Source organism: Setaria italica, chromosome III (assembly GCF_000263155.2).
Source record: "Setaria italica strain Yugu1 chromosome III, Setaria_italica_v2.0, whole genome shotgun sequence".
Classification (NCBI taxonomy): Eukaryota; Viridiplantae; Streptophyta; class Magnoliopsida; order Poales; family Poaceae; genus Setaria; species Setaria italica.
This window is the reverse complement of record NC_028452.1, coordinates 37169804-37186076: the sequence shown is the minus strand read 5'-3', so window position 1 is coordinate 37186076 and position 16273 is coordinate 37169804. Positions and strand designations below refer to the sequence as shown.

At 47.6% G+C, this 16273-nt stretch overlaps 1 protein-coding gene across 1 annotated transcript; it reads left to right on the top strand.

Annotated features, from left to right (window-relative positions):
* Positions 1 to 2008: 2008 nt before the first annotated feature.
* Positions 2009 to 13990, top strand: LOC101762002 (protein ABHD17B). Its single transcript, XM_004962539.4, has 5 exons — positions 2009 to 2688; positions 5598 to 5634; positions 5720 to 5956; positions 6072 to 6119; positions 13146 to 13990. Exons 1-5 carry the CDS (start codon positions 2387 to 2389, stop codon positions 13623 to 13625), a joined length of 1104 nt encoding a protein of 367 aa, XP_004962596.1. The 5' UTR covers positions 2009 to 2386; the 3' UTR covers positions 13626 to 13990.
* Positions 13991 to 16273: the final 2283 nt, after the last annotated feature.

Sequence of the window (16273 nt, the reverse complement as noted above, 5' to 3'; positions counted from 1 at the left end):
CGCCTTGACTTCCTAGAGCGGGAGAGATGTGGAGGATGTTTAAGAGAACATTTGGGTCATGATATAAGATTTTTCTCGTTGGTTTTTCATGTAGGGCAATACCGTTATAAAGTTGGGTGACATAGATACCAAGTAGGCATATCAACAGTGAATGGGCATTGTTTGGATCTTGGGTTAACCACTTTGAAAATTTGGGGTTCTAAATCTAACCGATTCAAGGGTATATATACGACACACTCGATGATGCTCGTGTACCTCGTTCAAAAAAAGATGATGCTCGTGTATTTTACTCTCATTTAAATGATTGAATCTCATATCATCACGCTCTGCTGTAACTATCATAGCGCATTTTCTTTTTAACTCTTCCTTTTTAATCCCTTCAGTACATTTCATTAGCAATCATTGAAACGTCTCTGTCAAAAGATTCTTTAGCACCAATGTTCCTTTCAACTCTGATTTCTATGCATCTAGATTATTCATATGTTTGGATATACATACATCATGCCCCCAGCTTTTACGGCCGTTGAAAACGACGTCGATAACGATTATTTTTTTAATTGGCACTTTTCACTCCCGTCAGGCTCCAAAAGCTCCATGAATATTTGTACTGTCAAAAGAGATCCTCCGGTTTGAGTAGCGGTGGTTCTTGCTAAATAATGCTAAACATTTAACCTGGAAAGGTACGTTACTTCTCACTGGTACATGATCTGGAAAGGTACATCTGGAAACAGTGCTCACTGAAGGAATTTAATTCGAACGGAGTGGTGTGCTGGTTAGGACTTGTTCGCTTCAGCTTATTCAGCCACAAAACAATATTTTTCTCTCATCACAAATCAGCCGTTTCAGCTTTTCAGCTGACTTATAAGCTGAAACGAACATGCCTCACATATATAGCTGAAAACTCAAACTTGTTAGTCTTTGACTAACACTTAATCTAAACACACTTTTGGTAAAATTGGATTTATATTTGAAAATACTTTGATATGATGTTGATTGCATGGTCATTAACATTATATTATATGATTTATCTCCAATATTATAGTATATAATTACATAGTCGATTCCATCCAGGTCCAATAGCACAGTTTCAACGTTAATCTTCCTTGATTTTTTTCATCTCCTCACACCGCATCCGACAACTACTCTCTCACGCTTGAGGTTGTTTGGCTTAATTTGAGGTTGTTTCGTAACCTTGCTCACCCATCTCCCGTGTGTCCCTCCCTGCTTTCATTTTGTCTTCTACGCATTTTCAGTTCCATCCCTACCAGTGCCCCCGTTGCTACTGGTCTCATCCCTACTATGCTAATCCAGCAATATCTTCACCCCTGCCTCATCCCTTCGCATTCCGTAGTCCACACTGCCCATGGCCATTTGTGTTCCTATTACCTTGCTGTCACATCCCCACATCCGTCTCCTTAGTCGAGCTCGTCTATCGCCAAGGCTCCAATTTAAGTTGAGAAACGCCACATCAAGAAATCTTTCTTTCCTGATATTTAATCTTGAAGCTTATCAATACTGGTGCATTCACATTGATCGACTAAGATAATTCTAGATTTTTTTTAGAGGTTTGGGTTGCAGGAGGCGTGTCTTATAAACATTCGTTAAGAGAGCTACCAATGACATGTGTACTTGTTCAAAAGGTCATATGGACTTCATCGCATTGCTTTCATATTTGATAACACATGCCAAATAGGCGGAAAAGGATGTATAAGTAATAGGTCCATAATATTTTCTTTCTCGTGGTGAACTTCAAATCAAAGCAGGTATAGTAACGGATCCTATCATGAACTGCTATAGAAAGCATATGTTCCTATCGAAATCATTTACTCTACTACTACTCCAAATCATTCAGTTGCTACTTCTAAAATTAGAACATTTACTCACTACTTAATCCCGAAAGGGTGCCTGACTGCCTGTACTGAAAATTTCTTTGCGTTACTGGATGTGCGATCTATCCAGGCTCCAGCTGTGGAAGACGCCGCCGCCGCCGCACCAGCAGCCGAGGTGAGCTCAGCTGCAGTGCAGCCAACCCGCCACCGTCCAAAACCAGAACCAATCGAGCGTGAAACGACTCGCCACTGCCTCAGCTTGACTCGAGGACCTCGCACGCCGCGCAGCCGGCACAGCTCGCTCGCCCGCTCCCATCCCCACTCCACCCCACCGTCTCACGAGTACCAAACCATCGAGCACGCGAAAAGGGAGGAAACCCACCCCGAGGAGGAGGAGGAGGAGGTGGAGGAGAGGGGGGCAAAAAACAAGAAGCTTTCGCTAGCTGGCCAGCTAGCTCCCCTCCCGATTCGAGCTAGAAAGGCAGCGAGCGAGCGAGCGAGCGAGCGAGCGAGCAAAGAGGAGCAGGAGAGGGGGAGATCGAGGAGGGAGGGTCGGGATGGGAGGGGTGACGTCGAGCGTGGCGGCGAAGATGGCCTTCTTCCCGCCGACGCCGCCGTCGTACGCGCTGGTGGAGGACGCCGGGGCCGGGGTCACCACGCTCAGCGGGCAGCCCCACCGGGAGAACGTCGAGGTCCTGCGCCTCCGCACGCGCAAGGGGAACACGCTGGCGGCGATGTACGTGCGTCACCCGGACGCCGCGTCCACCGTGCTCTACTCCCACGGCAACGCCGCCGACCTGGGACACCTCTACCAGCTCTTCCTGCACCTCTCCTTTAACCTCCGCGTCAACGTTCTTGGGTGAGCTCCGCCTTGCTTGCTATCCTATCCCCTTCTCGGTTTGGCGTGATCTGTGGATGCTCTTAGGCACGCGTCTCTTGGTCGCTGTGCTCTTGGACTACGGGATTGCTCGATTTGTCGCCGTATATGTGCGAAATCTCATGTTTTGGTGCCAAATTCTTTCCTTTTGCTCCCTAGTTTGTCTGGATTTTGCTAAATTTGGGATGAATTTGGTGCTTTTGGTATACCTGTCTCACTTGCCTTTCCTTTGTTCCCGTTAGTTGACTTCTCGTAATCTTGAGTGAGTATGCATAAATTTGGGGTTTTTTACGCTTTGGCGTAGGAATATTCATTTCCTTCTCCATAGGTTTCGAGCTTCCTTTCGCCGAATTGGGGACATACATGACGTGATATATGATGGTTCCGTGCCTCGAATTTTGGGTGTACTTTGTAAGTAAAGTTGATGCAAATTGGCTGTGCTTTCAGAATCTTCTTTTAGTATTTTGGGTTACTGATCTATGGGGGGGGGGGGGGGGGGGGGGGGGGGGGGGGGATGATATATTCCTTTGGGAGTTCAGTCTTCTTCCGCCTATTTCTTTTCTGGTTTTTTCTCTGATCTGTTCATTACATCATGGAATGAGCCACTATGCTGAAACTTCTGCGCCGCCAAGATCCTGCCTGGCTATTTTGGCGTTTGGTATCGCAGCTTTTCTTGAAGTGGAAAACAAATTCTTGCGCAGGGCAATCGGCCTGATATGATGATAGTTTCTGTGCTGCCAGCTTTTTTCGAATGTTTGCTATACTGCCAGTGTATTGCTGGATTTGGAATTCTTCAGTAGCCACTTTTTTTTCTTTAAAAAATAATTCTACAATTCTTGTTGTGGTTGACCAGTTGACCCTGTGCTTACTCCACTATTGGATTAGGAGCTGACTTAGGCCCTGTTTGGATCCACCTTAACTAAAGTTTAGCCAGCAAAAATTTAGAACTAAAGGTTAGCTGGCTAAAGTTTAGCTAGATGTGTTTGGATCCCGGTACTTGCATATAGCTACAGTCAATTCTACCCTTCTCTCTCATCTCCTATCAATCTTCTCTCTCATCTCCTATCAATCTTCTCTCCCTTATCCTCTTCTTGCTCCACGCCTCCACGGCGCGTCTAGCTCCTGCCGGCGACCGCGCGCCTCCTTTTCCGCGTCCTCCTTCTCCCCCGCAGTTGCCTCCAGCTCCACCCGCTGGGTCAGCTCCTATGCCTTCGCCGCCGCATGCCGCGGCGCCGCCTCTGTGGCCTCCTTCTCCCCCGCAGCCGCGCCGCCACCGCCTCCAGCACCTCCACCTGCCTTCGGCGACTGGGCGGGCGGCGCGGAGGGGCTCAAACAGCGGGGGGTGGAGCAGGGCGGGTGGCACGGGAGAGGCTTGACCAGCGGAGGTGGGTTGGTCACGGCTGGCACCGGCGCCACGGCCGCCGCGGGAGCCACGGGCGATGGGGAGGGGCGGCGGCTCGTCGATGGGTGGCAATGGGGAGGGGATCGGGAGGGAGACAGAGGAGTTAATGCTGCGTGGTAGTGGGTATTTTTGAGGAACCCTTAGGGGCATTTTGGACTTTGCTCACTTTTAGCAAGTTTTATATACTCTTGGCTGGCTAATGGCTAAAGCTCTTTTTGGGCTTGGGCTAAAGTTTAGCAACGTTTTAGCTGGACCCGTTTGGATCCAAAGTTGCTAATTTTAGCCAACTTAACTTTAGCAAAGGGATCCAAACAGGGCCTTATCCTATCCAAGGGGGAACACATTGATGGTCCTATGTTTTTGATATGAAATAAATGGTGTAGTTTCTCCTGGACAGCTTGATGTGCAAACTGATTATTGTAAATCAAAGGAAAATACTCATTTTTGTAGACTTGGCTCATTAGCTTTGCTAGTTCTTGTGTGGCGCATCACTATTACATATGCAGAGTTCTCTTTGCATATGATCTGTGCAGTAACTCCGAGGTGGAGCAAAATAGCTTCAACGCTGGTTTATAATTTATTCCTCTCTTTTAAGTGGTTGGAGCCTTCACTTTTCTGGTGGACTGCAAGAAGCCATGTTCTTGTTAGCACTAAACATTTCTTTTATATTCACCCTTCCTGCTTTACAGATTCAATGTCTCTGCTTGGGGAGAGGTTTTGACGTTGCTAAATTGATCTCTTTTAAATAAAAAATAGACATTTCTGATGATTTTATCTTAGACTGCATAAAGTCTGGAGGATTTTAAAATTATGCTGTGCTATAGACGGAATGGTAATGCCGATGATTGAGACCCATATACTAATTTCATGGCAAATCATTATCTGGATATGTTTCCATTATTGCTATCTTCTTGATGGTCTCTAAATAGATTCTGTTTATGCTGCATCTATCGCTGGATTCTTTTCCATTATGGGATGAGACTGTTGATAGAGTTTGTTTTGGCATGTTATGCCTTGGTAGTGCTTGATTGTCCATCAACATACTTCAATAGTGCTTCATTATATGATTATATCCTTTATGGGAAGTTCATCAATGAACTGTAATTCATATGTAAAGACCTTCAGGTTTTTCTGACTTCGGTGCCTCTGTTTATCACTAGATGAATCTATTTGAAGGAACTTGACTCAGTAATATATTCTTATAACCATTTCCTAAATCAAAAGGGCATGACAGAAACTCAGTCATAATGACTTATAGGTTGCAGAATTTAGGAAAATTAACAGTATTTTGGCATGCAAAGTTGGAACTCAAGCTATGAATATGTTTGCATGTCGATAACATGGGGAATTCCTTGGTTTTGAATTTTGGTTGAACATAAAGAACACAATTCCCATGTAATGTTTTACTGTATGAACAAACAGCATTTGCAACTTGTTACTTGGTTTTTTCTTGTTATCAGAGGCTAAGAGTAACTTTGAAACTATGCAGGTATGACTATTCAGGATATGGGCAATCATCAGGAAAGGTATGTTGAAGATAAGCAATGTTATTTTTCATAACAAAACCAAGTCAAATCTACTTTGCTAAGTGTTTCCCTCGTACGGTTTCAGCCGAGTGAACACAATACTTATGCTGATATAGAGGCAGCTTACAAGTGCCTCATAGAGAACTTTGGTGCCAAGGAAGAAGAAATAATTCTTTATGGACAATCTGTTGGGAGTGGGCCTACAGTAGATTTGGCGAGTCGATTGCCTCGGCTGCGAGCTGTCGTCCTGCATAGTCCTATATTGTCAGGGCTGAGAGTTATGTATCCTGTGAAACGTACATATTGGTTTGACATATACAAGGTTGTTATCATCTGCTACTCACCGCTTTCAATACTGAGTCACCTGAGCTATGTTTTCATGTGCTGTACTATCTCTATTTTATGCTGACAGTTCTCTATTATTCATTTGCTTCCAGAATATTGATAAAATCCCTCAAGTTACCTGTCCTGTGCTCATTATACATGTAAGTGTATCTCCAACTTATTTTTTTTCCCTGTCTGGAATTCAATTCGACTATCAATAGTAGATGTGAAGTTATAATAGTTACGCATGTGTGCTTCTCAATTGTGCTTTTTACAATATGAGAAAATTATTTCAATATGTGTTAAAAAGCAGAGATAAAACTTTAAATTTGGATTGCATAAGTTATTATTAGCCTGTGCATGAACTCGCATTACCACACGACAATTGGATAAGTTACTAGTGTTGAAGTATCTAAGTATATTGCACACGTTTCCTCAACATATTAAGCTTTTGGTGGATCTGGTTGCTGAATAAACTCAATGTTTAAGAATCCTTATATCTATTTAATTGCATTTGTTTTTGTCAGTTGAGACCCAATAATCTATTAGTCTCCTATTCGTTGCTCTGTTCTATGCCATGCAATTAAATGTTAGTACTTTCATACAAGACACTGCTTGTTACTTTGATCTATCACATGCTTTTAGTTTGCCAAACTGAATGCACTATTTACAAGAAGCAACCCAAATATTTAAAAGTAACACAGTTCTTACTTTTAAATGTTTGGGTTGCTTCTTGATAACTGGAGAAGTTGTGGCCAATGGCTAATAGATCAGTATATAAATCTAATCTACTTAAAGTCTCGTCACATACAAAGGTTGTGAAAGACAAGATAGTGGAACAAGTGCAAGTATTTGTTAAATTTTCTGTTTTCTTGAATATCTGATTGTTATGCTTGGCACCAAGATATTATGAGATAAGTAGATAACAATAACTGCACACTGGTCTAAAAATAATAATAACTGCACACTAAAAGTGTTTGCTCTGTTTTGGAACTTCAATATTTCAATACGCTCAAATTCTATTTGTGCACCTATATGCCTGTGAGTTTTTTTTTCTGAAACAAATTTGTTGCACCGGTACACCCTTGAGATTTTTTTGGTCCCGCATTTAATTAAATACATCAACTGGCGGTCTTCTAGTGTTAATAGTGTAAGTAAATGCCCTAGGCTAACGTTGTTGACACAATACAGCAACTTGCATTCATCAAGTTGCATTTCTGTGTCTCTACTCGTCTGAAAATTGAGTTATGAATATGTTGCATTCCAGCTGTGCAGTTTGCGGAGTTGAAATAGTGTGATGTCTAACTAGGTATCTGAATCTTAGATCAAGTTGTTGGCCCAAAATACCTCGTTCTCATTAACTCCACCCACAAAGGAGTCCTTTAGATACATATAGGAGGCTAACCATAGTAGGTGGCTTGGACACTAAGCAAAGCATCCAGAAAGCATCAAAAGAGTATCTAAGTAGATAATACATATAGGTAGATAAACACCCAACACACACACAAGACTTATTCTATCAATCTCCCCCTAAGTCTTGCGGGTCTTGAGCGGCAACTGGATCATCCCAATCCTAGAGCAGAGTTCTTGCAACTTGATTCTTCCAAGGGACTTGGTAAGAAGGTTGGCGAGTTGATCCTTTGTGTTGATGTAGTTCGCCATGACACTCCCTTCCTCCAAGCAGCCTCGGATGAAGTGGTACCTCACTCTGATGTGCTTGCTTCGCTCGTGGAAGACGGGATTCTTCGCCAGAGCCAGAGCAGACTTGCTGTCCACCCTAAGGTCCACTGCTTCAGCATCCTTGCCAAGAAGATTGCCGAGCAGCCGAGCGAGCCAGAGACCCTAAGTCGAAGCAGAAGAGGCAGCAATGTACTTGGCCTCGCAGCTGGATAGGGCCATCACCTGCTGCTTGACCGACTGCCAGCTGACGAGGCACTTGCCGAGGAAGAAGAGCATCCCGCTTGTGCTCTTGCTGGTGTCGATGTCGCCGGCGTGGTCGCTTTCACTGTAGCCGATGAAGTGTGCCGCCCCGGGACACCTCGAGTAGTGGAGGCCGTAGTCGAGAGTCCCCGTAATGTAGCGGAGGATCCTCTTGACAGCCTGCAGGTGCTTCGTCGTCGGTCGTTGCATGAACCGACTGACGTAGCCCACGGAGAACGCCAAATCCGGCCGCGTGTGGGCGAGGTAGCGAAGGCTCCCCACAAGCCACCGGTAGTGAGTAGCATCCACTTCCTCAGCCGTGCTGTTGCGGCTCAGCTTTAGCCTCTCCTCCATCGGTGTGAGCTGGGTTGCAGTCAGTGAGCCCACCCAGCTCAACAACGCGCTTGGCATAGGCGGTTTGTCGAAGTGTGATGCCGGAGTCGTCCTGGTGCACCTCGATACCCAAGTAGAAGGAGATAGGCCCCAGGTCACTCATCTGGAAGGCGGCCTTCATCTCCTCCTTGAAAGCTTCCACCTCCTCGTCCTTGGTGCCCGTGATCACCAGGTCATTGACGTAGACGCCCACCAGCAGAGCATTGCCTTTATTGCTCCGCCAGTAGACGGCTGCCTCGTGTGGGCTTTGCTCGAAGCTCATAATCTTCAAGGTGGAATCCACCTTGGCATTCCAAGCGCGAGGTGCCTGCCGCAAGCCGTAGAGGGCCTTGTGCAGGCGCAGCACCTTGTCCTTGCCGGGGATGACGAATCCCGTCGACTGGTGGACGTAGACTTCCTCCTTTAAGTCGCCGTTGAGGAACGCCGACTTGACATCCATGTGGTGGACACACACGCCAGCCTTCCTGGGCTGGCAGCGCGAGGAGCAGACGCACGGACTCCATCTGTGCAACAGGAGCGAAAGCGTCGTCAAAGTCCACTCCCTCCTGCTGCACAAACCTGCGCGCCACCAAGCGAGCTTTATGCTGGACAATGGCTCCAGCTTCATCTTTCTTCAGCTTGTACACCCACTTAAGGGTGATTGCGTGGTGACCGGGAGGAAGATCAGCTAGCTCCCAAGTCCGGTTCTTCTCAACAGTTTCCATCTCCAGCTTCATCGCGGCGCGCCATGCCGCGTGTCCCTTCGCCTCAGCGAAGGAGCGAGGCTTGCCATCGTCGTACGCGAGGTGCAACACCACCTCCAAGTCGTGAGGCATCAGCCCCGGCACCGGCTGGTCGCCGAGGATGTCCTTCACGGTGCGATACCTCAATGGCTCGCCGTCGTGGTACGCGTCGACGCGGTCCTCGTCGTGAGAGAGCAGAGTGACGAACTCCACTTTGCTGTGCTCATCATGAGCCGGTGGTGGTGCAGGTGTGCCCGGAGAAGTAGCTGCCGGTGCAGGTGACGGAGAAGTAGCTGTCGTCTGTGGTGGTGTCAGTGGAGAGCTCATCGCAGCCGGAGTAGTACTCGTCGGGGTCGGTGGAGACTCGGGAACTGGAGTAGGCACGCTCGGCGAAGAAGAGCTGCCCACTCCCCCAGCTCCCTCGAAGTGGCCGTACTCGACGGTGAAGTCGTCGTATGTCAGAGTCGAGCCGTCATCCACCATCTTGCCCCACGCCCAACCTCGCCCTTCGTCGAACACAACGTCGCACGCCGTGCACACGTGCTGTGTCTCCAGGTCGAGGATGCGGTACGCCTTCATCCCCTCCGCTTAGCCGATGAACAACCTTAGGGTGCTCCTGTCATTGAGCTTGCCGACGTGGCCCAGCTTCTTGACGTATGCGAGGCAGCCGAAGACGCGAAGGTGGGCGACTGCCGGCTTGCGCCCATGCCAAGCCTTGTATGGTGTCATGCCGTCGAGAGCCTTGGCAGGTGAGCGGTTGAGGATGTAGACAGCCGTCAGCACCGTCTCTCCCCAGAAGATGATCGGCATCCCCCTCTGCTTGAGGAGGGCTCGAGCCATGGCCTCCACTGTCTGGTTGCGCCTCCCGACGATGCCGTTCTGCTGCGGGGTGTACGGCGCGTAGTGGCGCTGGATCTCCTCGTCGGCGCAGTACGACGCGAACTCAACAGCCGTGAACTCGCCGCCATTGTCGGTACGTAGCACGCACAGCTTGCGGCCACACTCGTTCTCCGCAGTAGCTTGAACGTGCTTGATGGCGTCCGCAGCAGCTCCCTTAGTGTTTAGGAGGACCACCCACATGTACCTAGAGACGTCGTCGACTAGTAGTAGGAAGTAGCGCCATCCTCCAGGTGTAGCTGGCGCCACCGACCCGCAGAGGTCGCCGTGCACGAGCTCGAGCCGCTCCTTGGCTCGGAAGCTCGCCCGGCGAAGGAAGGGGCGTCGCCTTGCAGGTGTCGCAGAGGTGCTCCACGTGGTCAACGCACGACATGCCCCGCACCATCTCCTCAATGTCGAGCCGCTTCAGGGCATCGAAGTGGAGGTGCCCAAAGCGCTCGTGCCACCGCCAAGCCTCGTCTTCACGGCGAGCAGTAAGACAGAGGGGCTGTGCCACCTCCGCGTAGAGGACGTAGAGGCGGTTGCTCCCTCTCGCCACCTTGGCGAGCAGGCGTTGTCGTCGATCCAAGATGCGAAGCACTCCGTCGTCGATCTCCACGCGCGAACCACTCTCATCCAGTTGCCCAAGGCTGATGATAGAGTTTCTCAGCGCGGGGATGTAGAAGACTCTAGTGAGGAGTCGGTGCTCTCCAGTCTTGGCGACGAGGATGACAAAGTCGATGCCCTTGATGTGCACGGCCGAAAAGTCACCGAACTTGATGGAGCCGTGTACGTCGACGTTCAGGTCGGAGTACTCCCTGAGTCATGTGGTGCGTGGCACCACTGTCGAGGAACCAGCCGTCGATCTTGTCATCGCCGGTACCGTCGCCGAGGAAGACGTGTGCGCGCGGCTCGTCGAGGTGGAGGAGAGCCGTCGTGGCCGATGCCGCTGGAAGTAGCTCGATGCTCCTGTCAGCCAGGAACAGAGCTAGCTCCTCCTCCTCCACGCCTTGCGTGACGTGGGCCTGGCCGCGCCTCGGCTGACGATACTCCCTGGCCTAGTGGCCAGTCCTGCCACAGTTGTGGCACTTGTCGTCTCGCGCCGCGCTCGCGGCGGCACCGCCTTGGGCGCCTCCTCGCGCGCCACCCTCGGCGCCTTCTCGCGCCCTGCCCGGCTTGCCGCACCTGCGGCTACCTATCGAGGAAGAAGGCTCCCCCTTCTTCCGTTCCCTCTGGCGGACGATCCACTGCTCCTCAGTGAGGTGGAGCTTGCCACCGATGGTGACGGGCCTGCCAGACATCATCTCCTCATGGTCGTCAAACGCCTTGAGACGCCCCGTCATCTCCTCGATCAGCGTCTCAATGGAGATGGCGAGCTGCGAGTACTTCTTTGGGACGACGCGCAGGAACTTCACCACGGCCTTCTCCTCGTTGATCTCGTCGTCGCCGAACCGCTCCAGCCGCTGCATCAGGCTGGAGAGGCGGAGGGCGAAGTCGTCGACGTCCTTGCCCGGCTCGAAAGCCAGACGATCCCACTCCTGCCAAAACTTCAGCAGAGTGGACTTGCAAGCGCGGTCGCTGCCGACTCGAGCCGCGGCGATAGCGTCCCAAGCAGCCTTGGCAGTCCTCTTGCTCGAGAGGTTCGCCGCCATCTCCATCGGGACCGCGGCGAGCAACGCCTCGAGCTCTCGCCGGTCCTCGTGCCTGTCAACGTCACTATACCGGACCGCATCCCACATGTCCCGCACCTAAAGCTTGGCCTTCATCACCGAGGGCCACTCTATATAGTTGGTCTTCGTCAACATCGGCCACTACGTGCTGCCGATGGACTCCCGGATGATGGTCTTCATGACCCTCGAGGGTCGGTGCCCGGAGTCGACATCGGAGTCGTGGACGGAGCTCCTCCTGCTCGAAGGACGCCCGCCGTCCGCGCCTCGACGCAGGTCTTGGACCCACCGGTGTACCCCCACGTCCCGCCGCCGGTCCTCGTCCTCCGACTCGTGACGATCGCCCTGCGCCTCGGCACCGACGCCCTGCACCGCGTGCCTCAGCTCCATCTCGTCACGATGCTCCATCTTGCGCGTCACCTCCGCCTCCTCGCGCAGGCGGTAGGGTTTTGGGAGGGAGAGAGGTGGGTGCACGGGAGAGAGAAAGAATAGGCTCTAATACCAATTGTTGGCCCAAAATACCTCTTTTCTCATTAACTCCACCCACAAAGGAGTCCTTTAGATACATATAGGAGACTAACCATAGTAGGTGGCTTGAACACTAAGCAAAGCATCCAGAAAGCATCAAAAGAGTATCTAAGTAGATAATACATATAGGTAGATAAACACCCAACACACGCACAAGACTTATTCTTTCACAAGTAAGCAGAGCAAACAAGACACTCAATTGGAAGTCAAAATTGAAAATTTTGGTCTAAAAGCAGTACTTACATAGTGTGTCAGCTGGCATTAACTTGACAAAAATAAGAATCATTTAAAAAATGTTGTAAATTCCTTCTATCAGTAATCTGTTGATTGAATAAATTTTTCCTTTGTTGGAAAAAAACACAGTAGGCCATGAAAGTATCGTAGTCGTAAAAAACAGTTTAAAGGTGTAATCCACAGATTTCCTGATGTTAATAGCTTGGTCTACTTCTGTGTGCATTCTATATGGTAATATTTATATTTTTTTTCTTTTTTTCTCAAACACGAAGGAGAACTGCGTATCATTGTATTAATAGTAGAAGAAAGTAATATTTATAAATGGATGTGCATGTAATCCAGGTGAAGTTATATGCGGATTAGAACTCATATCCACATAACCACATAGTATTTACTTATGGTATAGAACATGGTTTCTCAACCACATGAGCTATAACATTGAAACCAGATAGGTGAGACTTGAGGTGGGTGTAGCTCAGAGCATGGTAATTTGTTAAACAAGTCATAGTGCCTAATATGCATAGGCACATTGCCTTTATTTCCAGTTTGCAATCAACTGTGTCAAACCCTTGCAGCTCATGCCATTTGAATGGGCACATCTGATAATACAAACAATATTCATGTGTTCTGAGCTTGTGCGCCGAGCACACAAATAACTGGAGCTACTGTTGTGCACATGGATAGATGGGAACTTTACAGGGATTAGTTTGCAATTTACCCTTAATTGTGGCTGGATTTAGTGCATAACGTTTTCATATTAACCTGAACATTTCTTGGTTTGTTCAAATCTACTAGGCATGATATTTGCTTGGTTACTGGTGTTGATAACTCTTTTGCTGATATGTAGGGAACTGCTGATGAAGTGGTGGATTGGTCTCATGGTAAGCAACTATGGGAACTTTGCAAAGAGAAATATGAGCCCTTATGGCTCAGGGGAGGGAAGCACTGTGATTTGGAGCTCTTCCCAGAATACCTCAGGCACCTCAAGAAATTTGTCCACACAGTAGAGAAGTCACCATCCCATAGGCAAGCCTGGAGGGAAAGTGTGGATCGGATTGAACCATCGCGAAAGAGCACCGATTTCTTTGAACCCTCGCGAAAGAGCACTGATCGAAGGGAGAAATCAAGGTCAACCCGAGACAGGACGAGAAATACCGAGCACAGATATAGCAACGTCGAGAAGGTGGACAAGCTAAAGATCTCGTTCGATCAGTTTGAGAAATCCAGGAGAAGCGTCGACATCTTCGAGAGGCCAAAGAGGAACATAGAGCAGCTGGACTGCGGCCGGAAGAGCGTGGACAGATTGGACAGGATTTGGGCCAGTTAAAAAAAAATTCTAACATCTTATACAGGTTATACATGGGGGTGGGTTGTTTTGGGGATTTTTACTTCTGTATTTATCTGTGTTCACCCATGTGCTGGAAGGTGTGGCATAAGAGTTGGTTCGCCGACACAAAGAAAGGAGCGAAGACGAGCTAATCGCTGACGAGGGTTCTCTGTAGAACTCGTGATGGTTGTTTATGTGGTGGTAGAAGTGTATGTTCTTGTTCAACAAAATTGTTGTTCTGTTAAGGGTGTTAAAACTGAATGACATTTGGGATTAGACATGGCAGCATTGTGTATAATCTGTTGCTTTGTATCAATAATGTTTTCTTCTCTTTAGTTGAATTGAACTCACCTTTAATTTGTGCAGCTGCTTTTAGTGTTTGTCTTTTGTTTCAAGAAGGTTTTCCTGCTTTTACAGAAAGCATACTAAGGGGACATTTGGATGTCAGGGGCTAAACTTTAGCCCTGTCACATCGGATGTTCGGATGCAAATTAGGAGGACTAAACATGAGCTAATTACAAAACTAATTGCAGTACCTCTAGGCTAAATCGCGAGGTGAATCTATTAAGTCTAATTAATCCATCATTAGCGAATGGTTATTGTAGCACCACATTATCAAATCATGAACTAATTAGACTTAATAGATTCGTCTCGCGATTTAGCCTAGGGGTTCTGCAATTAGTTTTGTTATTAGCCTATATTTAATACTCCTAGTGTCCAAACATCCGATGTGACAGGGGCTAAAGTTTAGCTCCCATCTGCCAAACACCCCCTAAGTTTGTTGCAGGTTTGCTGGGGATTTCAGCTTACAGTTGTGGGCCACCTATTGCAAAATTATAATTAACTGACCATTACACCAACATCTAAGAACATCTTCTGAACATCAGCTGAACAGACGACCTATATCAGGTTTCCTAAATCTTTGCTATTATCACTTGTGTTCTTCAAGCATTCCTCCACCCAGTTCTTCGCCTTAGTTACTTGGTCGTCCATGCTCCTTCAATTACTTCCAAGCAATGTAACGCGCCATTTCTGCACATGTAGGGAAAAAACTGTATAACAAGGTAGAACTTTGGGATTCTTTTTTAAATCTATCAACATCCTATTTCTTGTCTATGTTGCAATGCATAACATTTAGTGTTTCACATCTCGTGCTTCTTTTTCATATCAGTTGGAATCAACCTGATACGACTGATATGAACCCACTAGGATTGATTCCCGATCTTTGGATGAGAGGGTGTGGGATAATTTGATGGGTGGATGGAGATGACGTTTTACGACCCGACTACAACCATCTAAGGATGCTGCGCCTTAGCAACCGATACACCACCTCCAATGGTCGTCGCGATCTTGTGGAGCACGATCAACCAAACCACTAGGGTAATTCCTACAAGCAATCGAGGAACAAGCAAGAACAAGTAGAACAAGCAACTCAATTGCGAATATGGAGATGAAAACCAATCTGAAATCACCAAGTTGGGGTCCTGAATCGAGTAGAACAGATAGTCTAGTCGACTCATGCGTCTATAAGGAAGGAAGTAGCAACGGCTAAACTTTCAACAAAACAAAACCCAATCTGTTTGCGGCTGCTCTAATCCTTATTAATAGCAAGGAGGACGACCAGGGGGTACTGGTGTCGTGCTACAACCTTAGGACATGTCCTTATTGGACCCGACTTGATACAAGGCCTATCGACAAAAATAAGGCGACGCAACACCTTTGATAGAAAAATCTCTCAGTAGTAATTTGATCATTGCAACCATCTCAGAAAAGATAGGACATGAGTCTGGATCCATATGAGAATAGACTTCATATCATAGACTTCATAAGGATTCCAAGGAGTACTTGAACGCCCAAAACGGAGTCCGAATGAGGTCGTGGCGGCCATCGCAAGTTGGCACAATGCTGCAGTCCAAATCCAGCCCTAGAACGTGTTGGATTTGATCTCTTTCTTTACTTGGGCCAAAAGTGACGTGGTGGTCTAGTGGAGGACGTTGGGAATACTTGGACTTAGCCCCCAATCAACTTCTTTAGTCCTTCGTGCCTTCCATATGTGTTTAACACTCTTTTTGATCCGTATGTATTTCTAAAGATGACAATGAACACACGTCATGATGTAGCATCAATTTATCAAATATATCAAATACAATCATGACAAAAAAATTATTTCACCTTTGAATCAAAAGTTGCTAATGTGGTTGTATCCGAGCAGGTGATGTTCTCATCAGGAGCCGGGCGGGAGGGCAACGGCGGGGCGGGTGGGTGGGACAGGGAGTAATGAGGGGTAGGGTATCCCAAGATACTTTAGTCCAGTTTTATGGACCAGAGGACTTAAGTTTTATTTGGCTGTTTGGGTGTTTAGGATTAAAAAGTGCAAATTTTAGTTCAAAAGATTTTAGTCTATAGTACTTTGTAGCTACAGATAACAAAATCGATGGTCAAAGCTTAACTTTGATATTTTGTACATTTTAGATGGACAAACTTTACACCGCTCGCTTTCGACCCAGCCGCCTAGCACTGCGTAGCATATAGGAGTGAACTTGGAAGAAAAAACTTCACGCCATTCTAGGCACATAAATTCGTAACGGCGATTTGGTGGGAGTTGGAAATTTAGCCGTTACGGAAACCTCTGGATTTCTCCCTGAAAA